At 41.4% G+C, this 26,265-nt stretch overlaps 1 protein-coding gene across 1 annotated transcript in view; it reads right to left on the reverse strand.

Annotated features, from left to right (window-relative positions):
* Positions 1 to 403: 403 nt before the first annotated feature.
* si:dkey-192l18.9 (F-box/LRR-repeat protein 7) overlaps positions 404 to 26,265 on the reverse strand; it is a 95,725-nt gene continuing 69,863 nt past the window's right edge. The window contains exons 3-4 of the mRNA XM_067434983.1: positions 9,494 to 10,099; positions 404 to 3,641 (exon numbers count right to left, since the gene is read on the reverse strand). Coding sequence (XP_067291084.1) covers positions 2,905 to 3,641; positions 9,494 to 10,099 — 1,343 coding nt within the window. The 3' untranslated portion in view covers positions 404 to 2,904. The remainder of the gene's footprint in view (positions 3,642 to 9,493; positions 10,100 to 26,265) is intronic.

Below are 26,265 nucleotides of genomic sequence, written 5' to 3' on the forward strand. Positions count from 1 at the left end.
GTTCAGATATTTTGACTAGAAACGAGACGAAAATATTAAGTAAGAAAAGCATTTTTGGCAGTGTACTAAGGATTTATTAAGGTGGAAAACAATCCATAAACTTATTGAGTTCATTGGTGCAAACAAGCAAGATTTTTAGGAGGTGTGTCTCGTCCAAATAGCCTATATATCTCAAAAGAAGTGCAAAGGACATTGTACCTGACATCTGGATGCCTGTCACCGCCCTTCACCTTCTGCTGGAAGCGGTTATCTTCCCAATTTCCCAAATGGATACGATTCACAGTAGGCTACTACACTGAGCAAAGCCGCTTTCCTTTGCAAATGGGTTACAGGTCTGTATGTACACCGTGTAATTCATTTCCAATGGATACAACAAATTACAGAAAACATTTCATTTTAAATAAGATGCCCTTTATTGAGTGTTTTTAGCAGCAACATATTGCTTTCACAAAATGCATCCTTAACCAATCTCTTTTAATCCTTGACTAGTGTTATCTGGGATATCAAATAAAAGACTTGAAGACATTACGATCATTACTTCCCCTTTAAAGTGCAAATGCCCATATTTTCCCAAGTTTTATTGAACCAAGATTGTCTCTTAAAATCAGATGTCTGGGACAATTTTATTTATCTACAAGGACAGTTCACCCATAAAGTATTTAAATTTAATCATATAACAAACAAACTCTAGACATTGGCAACCAGCTAAAGAGCTTTTGTAGAAATCAAACCATAAATCAGCCTAGCTTACTCTTGTATGGTGACAATAATGCATCTCTTTCATGTGATAAATATTATGATATATGTCATGTAGATCTTTAATTGGCAAGAACATGGTACAGCTCTGTAAGAAGCAACATGACTAGATGTGTCTCAAAACCTCAAAAGGAAACTGCCTTTGAATGCCATAATAGCGTGTGTTGCGTCAGTCTAATGTGCAGAGCACTATTTACAAACTGTTCCCCATGAAGGCCGTTTCAAATCAGTTTCAAGGTTGCACTTAAGAGGCTATTTATGTAGACTAGGGAAGGCCAATCCTGTTCCTGGAGATCAACTTACCTGCAAAATTCAGATCCAACCTTGATCCAACATGCCTGTCTGAGATTAGCATGTGCTCTTAATAAGGTTCAGTCATGTTTGATTAGGTTTGGAGCTGAACTTTACAAGAATGTAGATCTACATGAACAGGATTGGGCATCTTTGATGGACTCTTAGAGAGCCTCCATGCCATAAATTTAGTTCTAACCTGCTCCTACACACTTGGTCAGAAGTTCCTAGTAATCCTGAAGACCTTTATTAGCTGGTTCAGGTGTGTTTAATTAGGTTTTTGCAGGACGATAGCCCACCAGGAGTGGGATTTGACACCTCTGAGTTGCCCTAGAATTCCAGTAGACAAGTTAATTCAATAGGTGCTTCTCATTTCTTATTTGTGCATCGTCGTTTCCTTTCCTTGTGTCTTAGCTACACCCTTTAGGATGTGAGGGAAGGACACACCTAGCCATCATGAAGGACATCTTAATTCTCTAATTGCACCGTGAGGAGGCTTCCAGAAGAGCGATGAGCAAGGACACACAGGTGTATATTTCTTGTCGAAAAGCCTGGCGCACATACAAATTCTCCTCCCCCTTTACATCTCTCACAATAATTTAAATTTATGCTATACCTTTGCAGTTAAAATAAACCATATATCACCTATTTCAACAGGGGATGTTGCTTTATTATTATTAATTTATTTATCCTTTGGTTCCTCCATCCTCATTTTCATCCAAAGGAAGCGAGGATGCAAAAATTAGAGTCCCCATGACTCCTTATGAAGCTTCCTCACTCCTCATACCTTGCAGTACAATCAGAGAATTGCGATGTCCTTCAAGATGGCTGAATTTGATTGGTTTTTGGGCTGGAGGGTTGGAGGACGGAGCAGTAAGCAAACGAGGAAGCATCAATTTGAGTACTGATATTGAAGCACCCAATATGTCAGGGCATTACCAATTCAGCTGCTGGAGAGTCACTATCCAAAAGGAATTAGCTCCAACCCATGAATTAAACACATATGAAGAAGCTAATCAAGGTCTTTAGGATTACTACAAACTTCCAGGCAGGTGTGTTGGAGCTAAACTTTGCAGGACACTGGCCCGCCAGGAGCAGGGTTTCAATGCTCCTGAGTTTCCCAATCCTCTTCTTTTATTATTTTTATTATTATTATTATTATTATTATATATACATCAGCTCATTAGTAGACTCCTAGACCTGGGGCCGTATTACAAAACATCTTAAGGCTAAAAGTAGGTCCTAACTTGCCGATTTAGGAGAAACTCTTAAAAATAATGGGCGTGTCAGTGCCAATTTTAGGACTTCTACATTTTTGGTCTAAGAGTATTTCACAAAGCATTTTAGTGCTAAAACTAGCTCCTAAATCCATGAAACTCTAGGAGTAGTCAAGAGGACTCCAGCAGCTATGTGAATAGGTTTTAAGAGAAAACTCATAACTTAGAACTTTTACTGCCATTTAGGGGAATTCTTAGTGGTAAGATAAAATGTTTTGTGAATATGGTGCCTGAAATGGATGGGTAAGATTAGGGAGATATCCAAAATGAATACTCTTGGTGTGCCTCCAGGAACAGGGCAGCGAAACACTGCAGTAGACATCAAATCAACTCCCTATGTCAAGGATCTCCAGTCCTGCTGCTGGAAGGCCACTGTCCTGCAAATTTTAATTTCCACCTCAATTAAACACACCTGAAACAATCAAACTCTGTAGGACAGTGCACCTCCAAGAAAAGGATTGACTAGTTTTTGAGACACATCCGCCATGTTGCGTCTTTTCAGGCAGTCGTAGCATTGCAGAAACTATAAACATCTGTTTTTTTCAGAGGTCAACACCCCTTGCGTCCTCAACCTGTCCCCTCAGTAGAAAGCAGGTATGGTGTGCTCGATCACACACCGTCTGCAATGCTGTCGGACTAATCGAAGCGCCTCAGGTGGCACATCACACTCTTGTACGTTTAGTAACTGCAGCTCGGGGCATCCCGCTGCTAGCACCATAAGCCCTCTCCCCGTCAAACTCTCGCAGCCCCTTAGACTCAGCCTTCGTAGCCCTTCACAACAGCGTGCTAACATTTCCAGCCCAGCGTCCGAAACCAACGGGCAGCGACCGACATCAATAGAGCGCAGTCGGGGGCAGTTGCGAGCTAAATGGCTCAATCCCTGGTCCGTTAGCCCCTCACAGCCCCGCGCATTCAGGTAGCGGAGCCGCGGACAGTAGCGCGCTACATAACGCAGTCCAACATCTGTTATGCGCATGCAATGCGCTACACTTAGATAGCGTAGGCGGCCCTCCAGTCGAGCGACCTCACGCAAGCCAAAGTCTCCCACCAGATGACAATCGCTGAGGCTAAGCTCGCGTAAAGAGGAGCAGCGCAGTGCTAGTTGTCTCAGGGACTCGTCTGTTAGGCGACAGCAGCGTCGCAAGTAGAGGTGTGTGAGACGCGGACAGTGAAATGCAATGGTCCTTAAGCCTTCATCCTCCAGCGACACGCAGTCCGTCATGTCCAGGTATCGCAGGCCAATCTGCTGTCCGTGTAGAGGCGTGAGCTGGAGGGACGTCTCCTCCGTCAGGCTGATACAGGTCACTTTAGGACAGCCTGGGGGAACCGAAGAGAGTTTTATCATTGTCAGTGTTTATGAATAGAATCATGACACTTTAAAGGGATAGTTCACCCAAAATGTTTAATTTGATGTTTAATGTGATGCTTACCCCTAGGGCATCCAAGATGTAGGTGTGTTTGTTTCTTCAGTAGAACACAAATGAAGATTTTTAACTCAACCGTTGCTCGTATAAAGCATGTCAATGGGGTGTAATTCTAATTAGACTCCATTGACATGCATTATACGAGCAACATTTGGAGTTAAAAATCTTCATTTGTTTTCAACTGAAAAAAACAAACACACCTACATCTTGGTTGCCCTGGGGGTAAGCATCACATTAAACATCAAATTAAAATGTTTGGGTGAACTAACCCTTTACATATCTGGTTGTTAAGCATCACAAGTCACTGATTCCAGATCCAGACGCTCTAACAGATCCCAAAAATAAACAACAAAGGGTGCTAATGTACAATCACTACTACTAATTCTACCGAAAAAACAGCAATCTTTTTAAGTTGTTAAAAAACTGTCCAGGACACCATGAGCATAGAGACTGTAGTGTACACTGTGATATTTTTAAATAAAGGTGTGCTATACATGAATAGTGCTCATAAACAACATGTTGATAATGTATTCTCACTTGAAACGGATTAGAGGCTTGGACACGGAAACGGTCTTCGATACGTCAAGACTTAACAAGTGCAATGGCTTGGTTTAAGGTTTAAATTTAAAGTCACAATGTAACATAAGTAGTGACAGATGTCTGGACTTGTTTCGGTCTATGGTTGTTCATTAGATGAAGGCAGATCTGAATTTGAGCTTGCAGGAGCCTAAGGGCCTTATTTGAGTGCATGGTCTGAAGCTCTTGGCGCAGGTGTACTTAGGGCGTCTGAATCCACTTCTGCTGCTTTAACGACGGGAAAAATGGTCTGCACACCTGGCGCATGGTCCAAAAGCATTGTCCCTAGTCTCTGTGTGTGTAATAAGCATAGTGTATGTGCCTATAGGTGCATATTACTAACGTTCCCTTTAAATAACAAAAAACAAATCTGTTCCATTGACTTTAAAGCAGGTTTGTGTTGGTCAGTGGTTTTCAGTTCCTCAAAATAGCAACGCTCCAACAATGCTCCTGAACACACCTGGTTTAGACCAGATGCCCAATGGAGGATCACACACACACACTCTGAAGGGGGAACAGATGCACCAGTGCATTTCGTATTTAAACAACAAGGAGCTGGACGTGAACATGAGATCTGCGTCGGGATGAATTGCGTCACATTGCGGCGAGTGTATGATAGGACCCTAAATGTTTGGATAAGTGTTTGGCATACATCATCAAGTAATTCATTTTTTTTAAACATGCATGGATGAATTGTTCGCGATAAGATGCATTTAGAAAACAGAATTTACATTTCATGTTGACTTTAAAGACCTACATTAAATATTTGGGCAGTTCTGAACGGTGTTGTGAAGGTTCCTGTCATATATGAGCAACAGGAAAAAAGTAAAAGTCAAATTATTACTTTAAAATTCTACATCCGGTTTTCAGATCAATGTGAATGAATGAAATCGAGTGAATAAAGGCCAGAGAAAATAGGACAAAAATAGAGAAATAAAATGCAGAAACCTCATATGGAATCAAAACCAGACAGTATCTGTTTTTGCTTCCATTATAGTTATACTACCTGCTTTTAGAAGTAAATGTAACCACAAGAAACTTGGGATACTTTTCGCAACAAAGGGCGTATTACTTGTGGACGCATGCTGTGCCCTCAGCGTGATGAATAACTGTACAGCGTGTGACTCGTACAATGAACTCAGCAGACGGACTCTTACACTTGGGTTGAGGTTAGCAGTACATCTTTCAAAACCGAGCAAAAACCTCACCTTCCCCCAGAGAAAGACTGAAAGACTGGCAGCGATTCCTGATCCCATAATGTTTTTCCCAGCCTTCCCAGAAAAACTTCACCACTATGAATTACTCCCTGAATAAATCCACAACCAAACTTGCTATTCTGATGCATAATGTCAGCTAATCCATCAAAAGAGCTCTTAAAAGTTATCAAGACTTAATATGTTTTACTTGTTGACCAGATCTAATGGATGTGCCATAAAAATACAAATATATACAAATCGAGAAGTGAGATTTATTAAAAATAAATAAATATATATTGCAACAGGGGGAATCTCATGGAGAGGTCATATTTCACCGCAAAATCACAAAACATAAATAAGAAATATAATTTAAAACTATAAATTAAAGTCCACAAAAAAAAAAAAAAAAAAATATATATATATATATATATATATATATATATATATATATATATATATATATATATATATATATATATATATATATTATGTGTTTGTGCCATTCTACCAAATTGTCATTAAATGTAAATTAAGTTCTGTTGAACAAAAATTCACTAAACATTACATTTACCTCAAGACAGCTATTCAATGTCCATAAACTGATTAGTAATCTAGAAAGAAAAAAAAAACTCTAGAGAAGAGCATTTTGCTACACATATGCACTGTATTACATATTCAGTATATTTTTACTTAATTAGTTAATTAATAATTCATTACTTACTGTTACTGTAAGTGTTTACGTTACTGTTAGTGATGGCTTTCTTATTTAATGTATATTTAAATAAATATGCCATGATGTTTATATGTTTATGTTTATATTTCTCAAAAAAACTATAAACAATTGTTTTTAAAAAGTTGATGTGGTTACACCCTGGGGACTACAAACCAAGATGGCCACCTGGCCCTGGACTACAGTTACACAGCTGGAGTGGTTACTGCATGGGGACTACAAACCAAGATGGCCACCTGGTCCTGGACTACAGTTACACAGCTGGAGTGGTTACTGCATGGGGACTACAAACCAAGATGGCCACCTGGTCCTGGACTACAGTTACACAGCTGGAGTGGTTACTGCATGGGGACTACAAACCAAGATGGCCACCTGGTCCTAGACTACAGTTACACAGCTGGAGTGGTTACTGCATGGGGACTATAAACCAAGATGGCCACCTGGTCCTGGGCTACAGTTACACAGCTGGAGTGGTTACTGCAAGGGGACTACATACCAAGATGGCCACCTGGTCCTGGACTACAGTTACACAGCTGGAGTGGTTACTGCATGGGGACTACAAACCAAGATGGCCACCTGGTCCTGGGCTACAGTTACACAGCTGGAGTGGTTACTGCATGGGGACTATAAACCAAGATGGCCACCTGGTCCTGGACTACAGTTACACAGCTGGAGTGGTTACTGCATGGGGACTACAAACCAAGATGGCCACCTGGTCCTGGGCTACAGTTACACAGCTGGAGTGGTTACTGCATGGGGACTACAAACCAAGATGGCCACCTGGTCCTGGGCTACAGTTACACAGCTGGAGTGGTTACTGCATGGGGACTACAAACCAAGATGGCCACCTGGTCCTGGGCTACAGTTACACAGCTGGAGTGGTTACTGCATGGGGACTATAAACCAAGATGGCCACCTGGTCCTGGGCTACAGTTACACAGCTGGAGTGGTTACTGCATGGGGACTACAAACCCAGATGGCCACCTGGTCCTGGGCTACAGTTACACAGCTGGAGTGGTTACTGCATGGGGACTACAAACCAAGATGGCCATCTGGTCCTGGGCTACAGTTACACAGCTGGAGTGGTTACTGCATGGGGACTATAAACCAAGATGGCCACTTGGTCCTGGGCTACAGTTACACAGCTGGAGTGGTTACTGCATGGGGACTACAAACCCAGATGGCCACCTGGTCCTGGGCTACAGTTACACAGCTGGAGTGGTTACTGCATGGGGACTATAAACCAAGATGGCCACCTGGTCCTGGACTACAGTTACACAGCTGGAGTGGTTACTGCATGGGGACTATAAACCAAGATGGCCACCTGGTCCTAGACTACAGTTACACAGCTGGAGTGGTTACTGCATGGGGACTACAAACCAAGATGGCCACCTGGTCCTGGACTACAGTTACACAGCTGGAGTGGTTACTGCATGGGGACTATAAACCAAGATGGCCACCTGGTCCTGGACTACAGTTACACAGCTGGAGTGGTTACTGCATGGGGACTACAAACCAAGATGGCCACCTGGTCCTGGACTACAGTTACACAGCTGGAGTGGTTACTGCAAGGGGACTACATACCAAGATGGCCACCTGGTCCTGGACTACAGTTACACAGCTGGAGTGGTTACTGCAAGGGGACTACATACCAAGATGGCCACCTGGTCCTGGACTACAGTTACACAGCTGGAGTGGTTACTGCATGGGGACTACAAACCAAGATGGCCACCTGGTCCTAGACTACAGTTACACAGCTGGAGTGGTTACTGCATGGGGACTACAAACCAAGATGGCCACCTGGTCCTGGGCTACAGTTACACAGCTGGAGTGGTTACTGCATGGGGACTATAAACCAAGATGGCCACCTGGTCCTAGACTACAGTTACACAGCTGGAGTGGTTACTGCATGGGGACTACAAACCAAGATGGCCACCTGGTCCTGGACTACAGTTACACAGCTGGAGTGGTTACTGCATGGGGACTACAAACCAAGATGGCCACCTGGTCCTGGGCTACAGTTACACAGCTGGAGTGGTTACTGCATGGGGACTACAAACCAAGATGGCCACCTGGTCCTGGACTACAGTTACACAGCTGGAGTGGTTACTGCATGGGGACTACAAACCAAGATGGCCACCTGGTCCTAGACTACAGTTACACAGCTGGAGTGGTTACTGCATGGGGACTACAAACCAAGATGGCCACCTGGTCCTGGGCTACAGTTACACAGCTGGAGTGGTTACTGCATGGGGACTATAAACCAAGGTGGCCACCTGGTCCTAGACTACAGTTACACAGCTGGAGTGGTTACTGCATGGGGACTACAAACCAAGATGGCCACCTGGTCCTGGACTACAGTTACACAGCTGGAGTGGTTACTGCATGGGGACTACAAACCAAGATGGCCACCTGGTCCTGGGCTACAGTTACACAGCTGGAGTGGTTACTGCATGGGGACTACAAACCAAGATGGCCACCTCGTCCTGGACTACAGTTACACAGCTGTGCTGCATTCCACTCCACTATTATGCTGCATTCAGCTCTTGGAAATATCATTAATACAAGTTTCCTAGGTAAAAATTGCACATGTACGCCCTCCCATTTCAAAATTTGAATGGCATGAGCTCGTAATCACGACTTCAGAAGTGGGAATTATCAAATTTCCGATAGCACGTGAAGGCGGCATTAGACACGCACTTGTGAACTTCCCTAAGCACTTCCCATCGGGGTAATCCCCGCTGCATTAAACAATTCTGTAAAGGGAAAAAATAAATAATAAATCAATTCCATAATGCATTCCAAGTGATCAAGGGCTTAGGGCATTCCAGTTCAGCTCATTGCGAATGTTCGGCCAATAGTGGGCACTCATGCAACGTAAGTAATGACGCACACCCGAGTGAACGAGACGGAGGGAAGTTAGCCAGTGAAGGGCATAATGTATACACTATATATATATATAGTCCAGGACCAGGTGGACATCTTGGTTTGTAGATATATAATATATATAATATATCGCATTCGCAACACTACCAACATTTTTTACAAAAGAATAAGAAATTGAAATACTGAAGATGTGGGTTTAACTGTCACAATGTAAGAATGGTCCTAAAATTGGCTTTTAAAAAGCCATTTCTCATTTTCTCTTTTAAATTGGAGTAAATATTTATTTTGTCACGTGTGCTTGACAGATTTCATGAGATTCACTCAATGGCATATGGAACCAACAGTTGCATGTGCTACCTGATACATCTAACTGCTCCAGATTGGGACACCTGGATACCACATCAAACACTGCATCATTGGACACATTATAGCAGCCTGCAACCTCCAAACACCGCAGTTCTGGACAGCACTGCGCTATCACACGCAGCCCACGATCAGACAGCCTCCGGCAGCCGCTGGCCACCACCGTCTCCAGGGTCAGACAGACGTTAGGAGTGTCTTGACACAACCGATGTGTCAGCACTTTAAGGGCCCGGTCAGCGTTCAGCAGCTCTCCATTTAGACGAATGCTACTCCAGAGCCGTGGGTCCCAGGCCAGGTTATACCAGCGGCGACACACTCGCGCGCAGCGGCACAGCTGAGGCGTGGACAGGTAAGACAGGACGTGCAGTAAAACAGGATCGGGCAGGATGTCAATGAGGGAGGTGTGGAGGACTTTTGAAGGCCGTGAGCGAGTGCCTGGAGGTGGGTGAACCATGGCGACTGTTTCCCCCGGGATGTTAAAGGAAGTGGAGGACGTTTCATGGCCGTTGGGGACCGTTTGAGGGGGGACACAGGAAGGGTTTGGGTTCAGGATGAGGGCGGGACTGGGAGTACTGAGTGTCCTCATGCTAAGGTCTGAATCTGAAAGGGAAGAGAGAGAGACAAAGAATTACCCAGAGGAAAGGAAAAACGTTATCTCTATTTCGACTAGACGTCAATGCAATTAAAAGGAGAGTCAAGTCACCTTTAAGCAAAGCAGCTTCACAGTAATAAACAGCAAAATAACAGAATCAATTATGCAAACTTCATCAAATACACTATGTTGCCACAAGTTTTGGAACGCCTGCCTTTATATTCACATGAAGGTACTTTACCTTCATCCCATTGTTAATCCGTAGGGTTTAATATGGAGTCGGCCCACCCTCTCTAACAGCTCCAGCTCTTCTGGGAAGGCTCTCCTCAAGGTTTAGGAGTGTGTTTATGGGGATTTTTGCCCATTCTTCTAGAAGCTCATTTGTGAGGTCAGGCACTGATGTTGGACGAGAAGGCCTGGCTCTCAGTCTCCGCTCTAATTCATCCCAAAGCTGTTCTATCGGGTTGAGCTCAGGACTCTGTGCAGGCCAGTCAAGTTCCTCCACACCAAACTCCTCATCCATGTCTTTATGGACCAACGCTTTGTGCACTGTTCAACTGTTCCCAAATAGTTGGAAGCATGAAATTGTCCAAAATGTCTGTTGTTATAATCCCACTAACAGTTGAGCGTGGAATATTTGGTAGAGAGGAAATGTCAGGAATGGACTTATTGCACAGGTGGCAACCTATCACGGCCCCACGCTTGAGTTCACTGAGCTCCTGAGAGCGACCCATTCTTTCACTAATGTGTGTAGAAGCGTCTGCAGGCCTAGAGCTTGAGTTATACACCTGTGGCCATGAAGAGATTGAACACCTGAACTCAGAGATTTGGAGGGACGTCCCAATACTTTTGGCAATATAGTGTATGAGACACACAAATTCTGCTGTAAAGCAGGTCTAAAAATTCTGCATTCAGATCAATTCAGTTCCATGTTGATTCAGTTCCAGTTCATCAATTATTAACTTAGTTCTTTGGAAGACAATAGTCCCATTATTTAGCTTGACTCGGTTCACTTCAATAACAATGTCGATGTAACAGAATTCATCAATTATGAAACAAGTTCAATTCAGCAGCTCTAAAGAAGACATTAGTGTAATTATTCAGTTTTAGTCTCGTTCAGTCAGCAGTCAAATCAGTTATATTACTGAATATTAAGCACGTCTACCAAACTCCACAATGTGTCAGAAGTAAAGGAAAAACCTAAGGAGAAGCCAGGATCAGTTTATATTAGGCTACATGAACAAACATGGTGTGATTTTTGAATCCAGGCTCCAGCACAAGTTATGGATTGATATTATTCAAACATTTAGCATATGCATCTCAAGTTTGAGAAAGACCAAAGTAACCTCACATGTCCACACTAGAGTATTCCCAATGAAATCCTCAAAATAAAAATGGAACATAATGTGATTTACTATACTGTAGAGAAGCTGATTCCCATTAGGAGAGAATCTGATATCCCAATAAACGTCAAGACACACAAAAGGGCTCAAATATGGAAGCCATCAGTTGTTTTAAGAAACACATTTAGCACAAATGGTGTTAACTCAACCGACGCTCTTGGGCTCTTTGTTCTCAAAACTGCAGAGATGTGTTTCTGATATCTTGTTACTGGACGCTGATAAAAGTGTCAAGTTTATCTCAAATGCACTTGAAGTGCTTGCCATGGTTGATCCTCCATTAATGGTGAGGCTTTCGTTCTTCGCAGATGGTTCACTGATTTAGATCAAGACGCAGACTGGGTGGTACAGTAGATCATTTGAGAGTTTTCTAGATCTCATCAAAACAGTGGCTTGCCACTTTAGGACTCAATAAAAGCATCAAGAGTGCCATAGGATCTAATATGGAGAGGTAAGCACTTCCATAAGTCAGGAGCTGCAACAGAGAATGCCCTATCTTGGGAATACTTAACTGAAACATATAATGTTGCTGATGTACTAATATAACTGGGTTCCAACCCATTTAAACCCTTAAAAATAAATATTAACATCTTATACTGTATTCTAAGCCAATGGAGGGATGCTAATACAGGTGATGTACTTGCATATTTCTTAGTCCCAGTCAAAAGCCTAGCAGCACTGCAGCAGTGCTTTGAACCAACTTCAGAATTTTCCTCTGCAAGCCACTTTTTGCATGCGAGATTGCATTCACAAACGCTACATTAACAGTCTTCAGTGTATATTTTTCATTCCAGATGAAGCACGGCAAGTATAATTTCATATTTGGCCACAAGTATGTGGACAACCCTTCTGATTTACAGGTCTGGCTACTTTAGCTACACCTATTACCAACAGGTGCATAAAATCAAGCATAGAGCCACACAGTTTCCTTACGCAAACATTTACAGTCTATCAAGATCAGTGGCTATCATAGCCACCAGCAAAATGGTTTATTTGGCAAAAAAGCGGCAACAGAAGTATGATGAAAGAAACCTTATGTAGATATAGTGTAGCCTATTATTTACTTAGATGTTTCTGAGTAAAGCCTACCCTTTAAAAGCATAGTTTAATTCAGTGTTATACTGTTTGAGTAAAAATTAATGCAAAGGAAACTTCAACTAAAAAATAAATTGCACTTTACGTGCAAATTTTCTTTTAACAGACATGAAAATTAAGTAGTTTGTACAAAGACTAGTCTTGTTTGTTCTATGTAATAATATCCGCCGGATCTCACGAAAATGCGTATAAATAGTACGAGTGTGCAATGTCGTGGAATGTATACGCCAAAACTCATTTTGTCATGCATATGATACGCTGTTTTATGGGTGCATATGATACGCACTTTATGGCGTATTATACATACGAACCCCACTACCCTAAACCTACCCATAAAGTGCGTATCATATGCACGCGAAAAACAGCGTATCATATGCACGCCAAAATGAGTTTTGCTTTTTCATGCCTGAGGAAGATCGCAAGATCGAAACGTTGCTATGAAACAATAAATCTTTTTAATTGCAAGTGGATAGTGTGCGGGACTTCTCCTTTCCAATTGATGTTAATAGGACTTATTTGTCCTGCTCTCCTACGCACCTATCACACACAGGTGTGCGACGTTTATGTGAGTGATCGGGTTGAATAAAATAGTTCAAAAAATCTTTTTTTAAGTAGATCAAGCAGAAAATTGTAATCAGTGCAATATCACATGTCTGGGGTGCTTCCCAATTCTTATTTGTGCATCCTCGTTTCCTTTCCTCGCTCCTTAGCTCCGCCCCTTCAGGACGCGAGGGAAAGGCGAGAGGAAAAGACGCGAGGGCGGAGGAATTGAATCAAGTGAATTGATATATCCTCGCTGCCTTTAACGTCACTTCAAAGCGGCGTCATTACTATTTATATTGTAAGCTTCAGCCTCCACAAAATACCACATTTTTCCAAATTTTAATCAATATTACCAGTTATTACTAACAACGAATTCCAGTTAACTGCTTTTTCGTTGTATACTATTAGTTTCTATTTGTTTCTTTCATTTTCTTGTGCTTTGATATGATTCTGCAACTGTCCGTTGTAGTTATTTGACAAACAGTTGTGTCTTGTACATGTAAACATAATAAGTAAGGGATAATGTACACCCAGCCGGTTGTTATCGTAGAATAAACCCAGACAGAGTGATCAGGATCAGGGTCTTGCATCACTCTGAAGGGGTTTATTCTGCGATAACAACTGATTATTACACGGCTACTAGTCTCAAATAATTATTAGACACAAAATATTGTTTTGAGATTAAATATTTTATTAGCTCTTACGCAAAGCTTCCGCGAAGAAAAACAGTTCCAACCTGCTTTAAGCCTTTATCTATTGCTGCTAAATGTTGAGAATGAATGCTGAAAGGGTTAGTTCAGCCAAAGATGAAACCAAGCCTATGATTTACTCACCCTCAGGTCATTATAGGTGTTTATGACATTCTTCTGTCAGACAAATACAATCAGAGTTATATTTAAAAAGTCCAGGCTAACGTTAATCCCAGCAGTAGTTGGAGCTGTTTCTGAAGTCCATTAAATGCAGCTGTCCGTCAAATAACGCGCTCCACACGACTCCGATGGGTTAATGGAGCCTTCTGATTCCAATCGATGCGTTTGTGTAAGAAAATATCCATATTTAAAACTTTATAAAGGAAACCTGCCTTAAAGTCTTCCATTGTAACCCACGGCTGTTTAAGACACAAGATGGCGCCAGCGTTAAGCACAGAAGTAGAACCGGTCAAGATAACTCGCAGTACCCGGATGAGCGGTGTGTGTTATCTGGAAATAACATACCGCTGGAATGCGCGATTGACCAATCAGAATCAAGTATTTCACAGAGCCGTGTAATAATAATGAATAAACTGTGGCACGATGTGAAGGGGGAGGAGAATTAATGCTTGCGTCCCGTTTAGTCGATAAAACACTTCCGCAAAGGATCCACCAGTGTATCCTCGCTCATGACTCCTCAGGAAGCTCCTCACTCCTCCATCCTCGCCTCCTCGCGGTGCAGTTAGAGAATTGAGATCTCCTACAAGATGGCTGAGCTCCATCGGTTTCCGGGTCAAAGGATGGAGGACGGAGGAGCGAGGAAACAAGGAGGGATATTGAGAAGCACCCCTGGGGCCTGTACCATGAAGCCGGTTTAGCTGGCTAGCCAGATATGTTTAAGCTTAGTTTGTGCCGATCCTGGGTTTTAGGTACCATTAAAGTGGTTTGGCTTTTAGCTGTGTTCATCGCCATAGTAACTTACGCTCCACAGCTAACCTGCTCCAGGTTATGTTCTGGATATGAGATCTCAAACTGAAATTGGGCCAATCAGCTGTGAGTAAAGTGACACGCCCCTGATGCAGTAAAGCCACTCCCCCTGTTTCTGCTCCAAATTATAGGTCACGACAGAGCAAATCGTTTTTAAAGACTAAAACGTCTGGCTTTTAACAATGCTTATTCATAATAATATTAATTTTGAATGATTTAGATATAATTTATATAATTATTATACCCTTAATCAATTACACATTTATCATTTAGTAAATTAATAATTAATAGGCACTTTGTTAAAATTAGCCTATAGTCATACAAATAAGCTTTAAAATCAATAAACAAAAAATCTATTAAAAAGATGACTGAGCTTAAACGTTCAATTCTCTCCCTATATCAACTAAACTATCTTCATAACTTTTACTTGCATTGACGTATAATATTTTTTCTTTTAGTGTCCTCTCATAAATAACTATTTTCTTCTTGCTGTGTAAATTTTTTTTAATTCCTAATATATTTCAATCATGTAATATTCTGCAGAAGAGCGAAATGAATCTTGCTGCTTCTCTCGTGAGAAGTGACTCTCGGTGATCCACAGCGTGTGATTGGCTGTTCACTGCTGATGTCACAGCGTGTGATTGGCTGTTCACTGCTGATGTCACAGCGTGTGATTGGCTGTTCACTGCTGATGTCACCTGAACTCAGGATTAAAGCCTGAGTTGACAGAGAAAGCTGATGATCAGCATCATGGTACCAACAAAGCCTGAATAGATTGGCTTGGTTTTGTCAACTCAAAACTAATCCTGTAACCCTGAGTTTGTTAAACTACCATCATGGTACAGGCCCCTGGTATTCGTCTGTTGTGTTTTCTCCATGTACTTCCTGGTTTCAGTTTAGTCACATGTTCCTTTGTTCTAGTTTTCCCGCCACAGTTCAGTCCCCTCGTTTGTTAAGTAATGTCAGCTGTGTTTAGTCATCTGGGTCAATTGTCCCCCTCGTTAGCCAAGTCATCAGTGTTTGTATTTAAGTTCCCTGTGTTCACTCTGTCTTTGTTGGGTCTTGATGTGATCTCTGTTGTAATGTTAGCCTAGGGATATTAGTTAGTAAATTTAGCAATATTCCTCACAGAACCTCAGTTTATATGCTTATCTACCTTTACCTCTGCATCAAAAATTTCACCAAAACTCCTTTCTTGATTATATACCTTGGATTCAAAGAGGCCTAATTGATTATTTAGTTAAATTGACGGGCAAACACTATCACTTTAGTCTTTGATTCATTCTGGTGGAGAAATTGGCTGCCGTTCAATCCTTAATATCATTAAAACAACCAAAATGGGACTGTAGAGGCAATTATCGTTTAGAGGCAGATAAAGCTGAGTGTTCAGCATAAACGCGATCTGTTGTTTCTGACAAATATCAGCCAAAAGAAGTATGTAGATTGAAAGCAAGACTGGACCCAGTCTCAATCCTTGAGGAACCCCGCATTTTATTTAAAGTGGAAGAGAAAATGTATACAATTTAGAGCATTTCCTTGGATCCCTGCCCACAGTATTAAACGCCCCAGAAGAATATTGGGTACAATACTGTCAAATGCAGCTGTCAAATCAATTAAAAACTAAATTGCACACTTTCCTGAATCAGTGGACCGATAATTAGACACAACTTTTAAAATGTGTTCTTGTAGCTTGACCAAGCAAGACACTACCGAGGTTATGATCCGTAAGGAACATGATTGATTATGCTGCCATTTTTTATGTATGAAAAGAATCTGCCAAATGTATATATCCCACAATGCAATGCACTCGACTTGACCTTAGCTATATCAACCACATTTTCTTAACTTGGACTGAAAAGAATTTAGGTTGTTTTAGGCCAATTAAAACATTACACATTCAATATACAAAATTATAGTTTTTACTTGCAAGACGTTTAAATTTATTATTGCTTGGCGAGTTTTTACGAACAAAATCCAGTCTTAGGAATTGACATGATTGAGAATTAACGCTAGGGGTGACGATTTGCCCACGCAGACTTCGCACACTTAAAACTTTGTTTTATTCCACATGGTTTTGATTATTACTTATATAAATAGAAATGATATTACATCAGTTGTTAAACCTAAAAAAATCCTGAAGTAACAGTGACAGTCGCCACTGACTCTAATTCCTATCTTTCTCTATAGGGCAGTGTGGTGATGAACAGTTTTACTGTCTAGATTTCCCTTTAGGAAACTGGTTCATAAGCCAGTCATAAACTGAAAGATAATGAGGAGAAATATTAAAGGGAAAAACAGTTTATAATAAGCTCTTGTCTTCGCTTCCTCTCTATTTCATGTCCTTGTCAAGCCTCCTACACAAAAATGAGCAAAAAGGATGAGGAAACGAGGGCAAAACATTTCCAAAGTCTGTTGGATTCATGGATTCCAATCCCTAAACTCTCGATTAATAGCTCTTTGCTAAGCTTCAAAATGGCCCTGTTGAGGAAGTAAGGGTTTATGTGCAACGATGATTTCTGTACAGGAAATTTTCTTTAGTGAGGATCTCAGATGCCTCTGACATGATGGATAAGCTTAGGCAGAATTTTCCTCTGCAAGCCACTTTTTGCATGCGAGATTGCATTCACAAACGCTACATTAACAGTCTTCAGTGTATATTTTTCATTCCAGATGAAGCACGGCAAGTATAATTTCATATATGGCCACAAGTATGTGGACAACCCTTCTGATTTACAGGTCTGGCTACTTTAGCTACACCTATTACCAACAGGTGCATAAAATCAAGAATAGAGCCACACAGTTTCCTTACGCAAACATTTACAGTCTATCAAGATCAGTGGCTATCATAGCCACCAGCAAAATGGTTTATTTTGCTAAAAAGCGGCAACAGAAGTATGATGAAAGAAACCAATGTTCAAATATAGAGAAATGCTAAAAGTAAGTTTACTTTACATGCAAAATTTCTTCCAACAGATTCTTTAATGTCTTTCGTATAAAGTTATTATGTTTTTAGCAAGCATGCAACAACTTAGATCATAGATGGAAAAGACCATTTAAAGCCATACAGGCAGTTTACTGAGGAACTATAGTAGTTTTAAAATCCTTATTACAGCTATCGAGGTTGAGCCAAAAACCTAGGACTAATTTGCAAAAGTAAGTTTTGGAAATAATGGACGGTTTGATTGACAGCAGTGGTTCTAGAGGCGAAGTTGCTCAGAATGAGGAGTTCTACCATATGGTATGAATGTCGTGGCGTGTGTGAAAAATTACATGATATACAATCCGTTACGCACATGAAAAACGTGTCGGCACCCCCGGTGGCTGATTTCTTTCGAATTTCTCACAGGCCTCGAGGTTCCTTCCAATCGGCCTCTGTTAACCTCATATGACTGCCGCTTAAACTTCATTGGCAGACGACGGCCATATTTTTCATGATTTGCAAGTGTCCTTGACGTGGCATTTGGACAAAGACACTTTTAAAGTCAAACAGATTGACTGTTGCGTAGCTATAGCCGTTTCCATGTTTGTTTGTTTAGTTTAGTTTTTTTCCCTTTAGGGCACCACCAAGGGGCCAATTACTGCATTCTTTTTCACACAGACCGAGGCCATATATAGGTCAACCAAGTTTGGTGAAAAATCTTATTTCGTTCAAGACGGATAGCCGTTTTTGACCGTTGAGCATTGCAGATGTCACTCGAAATTTAGACTTTATTAATAATTATTGACAATTAGACTCCAGAGAATCTAACTGCACTGGTTTGGTTCTGATGGGGCAAAAAACCTAGAACCAGTACACAAAAGTTTTCGAAAAATACTTTTTTGAGCTATTGACAAAGGGTTTAGGAGGTATGAGCCATTGCATACTTATGATCGTTATAGCGCCACCATCAGGCCGATTTGGGCGAGATTTGGTGCCGTTGTAGACGGTGTGAGTACTGCCATCCCTCAAAGTTTCAAGTCTCTACAACTTACGGTTTGGTCTGACTGATCACTTTATGGGAGAATGATGATCCTTGGAAATTCTAACAATTCTAACTCACTTGAACTCCTTAAACATTTTTTCCCCCTAACAAACATGAAAACATATGAGTGCACCCCCCCCCCCCCCCCACACACACACACACACACACATGTGAGTTCATGATACATTACATCACTGATTTTTTTCCAGACCTATTAACTTAGCATTTTTAAAACATGCCTATTTCATGAAATGGCTTTGATTGAGCCAATCAGATGCATCTGTCATAGATGCATCACATCGTGTGTGTGTGTGTGTGTGTGTGTGTGTGTGTGTGTGTGTGTGTGTGTGTGTGTGTGTGTGTGTGTGTGTGTGTGTATTTTCAAGTGCAGTAAGTCAAGCAGATTTGTATTCCAGGCTTGACCTGAGATCAGTTTGACTCATGGCCAGGTCATGATGACATACACAGACGCTGCCTCTCAAGGGAGCAAAATGAAGACAGCTACATGAAACCCCTCCAGACCGCTCTCAGAGACACACACACTCCACACCCATACAACAGTGATCCAAGACAAATAAAAACAAAGTGGGTTCAAGTGACAGAATAAATCCATTATGCCTTGTCCAGGTTAATGTGTTCTTCTCCGCCAGTCCAACAGGGTAACGTAGGCCAGAAACTGTTGTTTTCTGAACACAATCATGGTATAATCTATTTCTAGTCTATTTACACCGATCAGGCATTACCATTATGACCGGAAGGGAATAACACTGATGATCTCTTCATCACGGCTCCTGTTAGTGGGTGGGATATATTAGGCAGCAAGTGAACATTTTGTCCTCAAAGTTGATGTGTTAGAAGCAGGAGAAATGGGCAAGTGTAAGGATTTGAGCGAGTCTGGCCAGATTGTGATGGCTAGACTACTGGGTCAGAGCATCTCCAAAACTGCAGCTCTTGTGAGCTGTTCCCGGTCTGCAGTGGTCAGTATCTATCAAAAGTGCTCCAAGGAAGGACCAGTGGAGAACCGGCCACAGGGTCATGGGCGGCCAAGGCTCATTGATGCACGTGGAGAGCGAAGCCTGGCCCGTGTGGTCCAATCAAACAGACGAGCTACTGGAGCTTAAACTGCTCAAGAAGTTAATGCTGGTTCTGATAGAAAGCTGTCAGAATACACAGAGCAGCTCAGTTTGTTGCGTATGGGGCGGCATAGCCGCTGACCAGTCAGGGTGGCCATGCTGACCCCTGACCCCGCCGAAAGCACCAACTGTGGCACGTGAGCATCAGAACTGGACTACGGAGCAATGGAAGAAGGTGGCCTGGTCTGAGGAATCACGTGTTCTTTTACATCACGTGGATGGCCAAGTGTGTGTGTGTGGCTTACCTGGGGAACACATGGCCCCAGGATGCACTATGGGAAGAAGGCGAGCCGGCGGAGGCAGTGTGATGCTTTGGCCAATGTTCTGCTGGGAAACCTTGGGTCCTCCATCCATGTGGATGTTACTCTGACACGCTCCACCTACCTAAGCATTGCTGAGACCATGTTCAGCCTTTCATGGAAACGGTATTCTGGTGGCTGTGGCTCTTCCAGCAGGATAATGCTCCTGACACAAAGCACAAATGCTTCAGGAATGGTTTGAGGAGCACAACAACCAGTTTGAGGCGTCGACTCGGCCTCCAAATTCCCCAGATCTCAATCCAATCGAGCATCTGTGGGACGAGCTGAACAAACAAGTCCGATCTATGGAGGCCTCACCTTGCAACTTACATTACTTAAAGGATCTGCTGCTAACATCTTGATCCAGATACCACAGCACACCTTCAGGGGTTCTAGTGGAGTCCATGCCACGACAGGTCAGCAAAAGGAAAACCAACACAATATTAGGTCATAGTGGTAAAGTAGATTTGTTATTATTCAAGTAAGTAAAAAACAACATTTCCATGTTTTTATATACCAAATACAATGTTCGAGTGAAAAACAATACTTTATTTACTAAAAAAAGAATGTTTTGGCATTTGAACATTATTATTATTTTTAATTGAACAATTTGTCATGTATAAACAAAAACAACAATACATATTTGCATTAGAACAGTAGTATCATGTGCATAAAGAAAAAACATACACAAATGAAATAAAGATTACAAGGCTATAGGGCTTTTCTTAAAGGGGTACTTCTTCAGCGCTGGGAAGATGAATCTGTATTTAAACTGGGTCATTAATGTAGTAGAAATGTGAAATTATTTTTGAATTTGGCGCCTTCTAGACTGAGAAAAGACAGAAAATGTATTTTTGTCTCATGGGGATGAAAGACTACAATTCCCAGAATGCTTCACTGCCCTGTGAGGCCATTCCCAAAGCCACCGCTACTGGATTACTGAGACGGAGTTGGAGAAGACACTACAATTAAAAACTGAACGTGTGTGTTCAATATAACGAGTCTCACAGCACTGAGCACTGACTGCAGGAGTGAGATAAATGAGCTGATGAGCTCTCGTGATGAGAGCTGAGGTAATCGCGACTGCACTCGCGGCATACATTCACAACGCCAGTTCAGTCTGGCGCGTTTCACTTCATGCCTTTGCAAGCTTAACTTTCATAGAAATTAATTTGAGAAGTTAAAAGACTTACACTGCTCACCATATCTCCGTTTAAATGAGTGCCTGTAGCTGAGCTGAGCTGTGAGTGTGATCTCCATCCTCATGCGCGGGTTCAAAACATGAGGAAATATCTCCCTCTGCTGGCTGTAGTCTTTAGCCTTTGGCCAAACATTCCTCCTATGATGAAATATCGTCAATTTGCCTCATAGGAGGAATTTTTCCAGAAATAAAATGCATAAATCTCTCGTCTCAGGGGGATATGAGGGGGGAAGCACAATCATTTGATTATACTCCAGGTTTTCTACTGATACAAAGCCATATGCTAATCGCTGAAGTAACCCTTTAAATAAATCATGTTTTTCTTTTATCTAAAAAAAGGTTTAATTGCATTTTTTTTAGAAAACATCATTAGCTCTCGCTGACTGTAGAAGAAGACTAATGTTCACTACACTGAGAATGCAGCACAAACTGAACCTGAACATTTCTACTGTCAGATTTAACATGCAGACTATCAATCACAATCTATTCCGATGGAAATCATTTTCTCATCTATTAGCTCATATGGATGTTTATTTTGGGAAGTCTAACTAAATGGTGACTTTAGTATTTGGCACGATGATACGGATGTATTCATTTCTTATGATTATTATTCCACACTGTCTGTGACAACCATGGTATTTGTGGAATGGCTCCCAATTTTGCTCTATAAATACACTCAGACGGAGCTGTTTGCAAAATATCAGTATATTAAAACATGGCCTGTTTTGATTGTGCAACTTCTGGCCGTGTAACTGCTCTAAATATCCACTGCAAGACAAGTTGACAGACCAAGTAAACAAATTTTACAGAAGGGGTTCTGAATTACTTCTCCTGTGACCTTCAGTACAGGCTTTCTGAGCGGCAGCGGCTCACAGATTCAATCAGCTTCAGGATTAAGGAGGAAAACACCATGAAAGATTAAGGATTCAAGAACGGCACCAAGGGAATCCGCTAGATCCCCAGCTCTGCGCTAAAGTTGGTTTAGCCTCTGCAACAAACCATCAGGTTGTGGGTGGTCCATTCATATTGTGGTTCCCCAAGGACACTAGCGTGCAATATGGTGTCTATGGATTTGGTGCGCAGCTGGAATGAGTCCCGCACTGCAAAAAAAGCTTTTCTTACTTAGTATTTTTGTCATGTTTCTAATCCAAACATCAAAAAATTCTTAAAACAAGAAGTATTTACTAGACAATCAAAAGTAATTGTGTTGTTTTGGGACAAAATGAAGAGAGTTTTTGCTTAAAATAAGATAAATAATCTGCCAATGGGGTAAGCAAAATAATCTTAATTTAAACAGAAAACAAGATTATTTATCTTACCCCATTGGCAGATTATTTATCTTATTTTAAGCAAAAACTCTTCATTTTGAGTTATTTTTCCCCAAAACAAGACAATAATTTTTACTTCTCTAGTAAATGTTTCTTAATGTAAGAATGTTTAGATATTTTGACTAAAACAAGACGAAAATACTAAGTAAGCAAAGCATTTTTTGCAGTGCGGGAGGTTTTGTTCCCGGGTCATTACCAAACTGCCCATCAAATATCACTAACGCTCAAGAGACTGGGACTCATCGCAGAGCCTTTCATACTTGAGATTCCAGTGCAAAAAACACAATCCTTGAGGCCCTCGTGTTTATTCAAGCCCTCCGTGAATAATGGAGCAGAGTTTGGCGAATGTCCAGTGTTTATGGATGTGTCCTTTGTTTAGGCAGTATATCGACCGTGGATCCTAAATGAAACCAGCGTAAGACATAATGCACATCGCTTTTGTACCACGGGTCATTTGGCCAATCACGTCTCTCACGGAGTCAGGTCACAATGAGCTTTTGACGATTCCTCGTATATGATTCGATGTTTGGTTTACTTGACATTTTGATCTTTAAAGTTGGCTATTGACTTGGTCTATTAGTTTTAGAGAGCACTCCTTAAGGTATGTAACTAATGAAATCTCTATCTTATAATGCCCTCAGTAATGCTGTTCCAGTGCTATTTTAGTATTATTTATATGCAACCTGTTCTCACTCTCAAGGCGTCATAATCCGAAGCATGGTCAAGTGTCGTCCGCGTCACAATAAAGACGCTAAAGGTGCTCCTAGGCATCATTTTTCGATGCGCTGGGTGCTCCATTCATTACAATGAGAAACCTCTGGTGTCATACACAGACGCATGCTATCGTCATGGTGAAATTTTATTGGCATAATTTTGCCATTATAACATTTTGCCATTTAATCAGCATAATTACATTTACATTTATTTTATTACGCTATTTAGACAAGTTTTAACATGTAACCCAACCCCACCCCATCCCTAAACCTACCCATTTGTGTGAACAGGATATAAAACACAGATATAACATACGACTGCATCCACGAGTTATTCAACAAAGTTAAATAATCCAAGTTTTCCGAGGCCAAACGATTGATTTGTATGAAGAAAATCCCCAAAAGCGATCAGCGTCTCCATCCGCCGAAGACCATGAACACAACAAATTTAAAATATTGCCGCCCGTTACGTCAGATTTCACAGTGAAATGTCTCTCGTGTGTCTTGTGACCGATTGCGTCATGCTCAAGAGTCGTTTGAATCATTTGAATGAGATATGAATGAGTTCGTTCACGGGGCAGCAGGATCATCATTTCAGTGACTAAAACATCAAGATCAACTCTGATCTTCACATGAAGATATCGTATGACTTCAGAAGACTTGGAATGCAACATGAGTTAATACTTTTATACAGTTTTGGTCCGTTGCAATAAATACTTGTGACTGTACATTTATTTGCCTGTTATGTGTTTTATATTGTTTAGATGTGGGTAGGTTTAGGGTAGGAGTAATATTTAAAGTAGCCTTTAAATATTAATAAAATCATGTCTGCTTTTGCAAACGCAAAGAATTAAATGCATCTGTGTATGACGCCAAAGGTTTCTCATTGTAATGAATGGAGCACCCAGCGCGTCGAAAAATGGCGCCTAGGAGCACCTTTAGCGTCTTCATTGTGACGCGGACGGCACTTGACCATGCTTCAGATTTTGACGCCTTGGGAGTGAGAACGGGTTCCTATATACACTAAAAAAAAAAGGAAAACACACATTGTCCAATTTACTTACTCGTATTATTTGCGATCTACACAACAAAATTGTGTTTCTCTTCTAAACTTTTGATTTCTGCTTTTGATTAATGTAATTCTCTTAAATGTGCAATCTACTAGATTACTAGCCTGACAAGCCAGAGCCACATCAAGATGTTTGGTCTGGAAACTCACCATTGACGGCTCAATCCGAGGGGCGGATAAACGGCTGTCTGTCAAACTCCCTCTGCACGCGATAGGATAGCGCTACACCAACCAGAGCAACGAAGGTGAAGCAGAGCTGACAGATTAAACTTTCGCCGTATCCGGTCGGCTAAACTCCGAACACATCTTCCCTTCTTCAGAATGACTTCAGTGCCGTTCTTTGTTCTTTTCTCAGAGAAAAGCTTAACTCAAGTCTTCCAGAGTCGCGGTCAAAGCTGATTCGAAAGACCGCCGCCGTTCGCCAGTTTCTGTGTTTACTAGAAGCACGCAAACGCAACTCGGCCGTCGTCATTATGGCCCCGCCCACCGACTCTATACACGAAGTGATTGGGCCATCCAGATTGTGAGGAATACAGCTCAGAAGGGTATTGAGAATTCCTAGACGACACTTGTGGGCAGATTAAATTTGCTGCCGCTAGGGTGCGTCTAGATTTCTAGGCTACTAGATTACATTATTCGGGTTAAATGTAAACCAATTAAGTACTCAAACATGATTTTTGCTGAAATTGTAGTTCCTAGCGTGCTTTGCTCGGAACTTGACGAGAAGAGTAAAATTGTTGAACTTAAGTGTTATTTTATGTGTTTTTTGGGGGCAATTAGCTAAGGGAGAGACTTTAAAGTGTTTAATAGGGTTTAATGTTTAATTATGTTGGAATAATTTGGATCATTTAAATTATTAATTAGAATCTCTTGAAGGATCCAAAATACATTTGGGTCCTTCAAGAGACTCTAATTAACCCACTGATGTCTCATATGGACTACTGTGATGATGTTTTTATTCCCTTTCTGGACATGGACAGTATAGTGTGCATACACTTGCATACGCTCTTGGACTAAATATAAAATATCTTAAACTGTGTGTGAAGATGAACGGAGGTCTTACGGGTGTGGAACGACATTAGGGTGAGGAGTAAATTACATAAATTACATTTTTGGGTGAACTAACCCTTTAAAGATTGTAACCCTGGTGTCCTGGACAAATTACCCCCCTTGGCCCTTACCAATCATGACCTCCTAATAATCCCCATCCACTGAATTGGCTCTATCTCTCCACCTATTGCTGGTGTGTGAATGCACTGGCCTGTTGTACTGGGGCTGCCACGTATCATCAGTGGAGCTGAACACTGGTGGTGGTTGAGGAGAGATCCCTGACATCAGTGTAAAGGCTTTGGGTGTACACTTGTACATATGAAAGCGCTATATAAAATGCCTCATTCATTCATTCATCCAATGGTCAAAAAATCCCCATAAACACACTCCTAAACCTTGAGGAAAGCCTTCTTCCCAGAAGAGCTGGAGCTGTTAGAGAGGGTGAGCCGACTCCATATTAAACCCCACGGATTAACAATGGGATGGCATTAAAGCTCGTGGTCATGCAGAGGAAGGCATCACAAAACTTTTGGCAATAGTGTATTTCAAATTAGCTCAATTATTTATTTTTAATGTCAGTTTTAGCCATTTTAGTACTTCAACTTTAACTTATTTCAAGTTATTGTTTTAATATTTCATCTAAAATTGTATTCTATTTTATTTCAGCTTTATTTTTTATAACAACACTGGTCTATTCAATAAGCA

This window comes from Pseudorasbora parva, chromosome 24 (assembly GCF_024679245.1).
Source record: "Pseudorasbora parva isolate DD20220531a chromosome 24, ASM2467924v1, whole genome shotgun sequence".
NCBI lineage: Eukaryota > Metazoa > Chordata > Actinopteri > Cypriniformes > Gobionidae > Pseudorasbora > Pseudorasbora parva.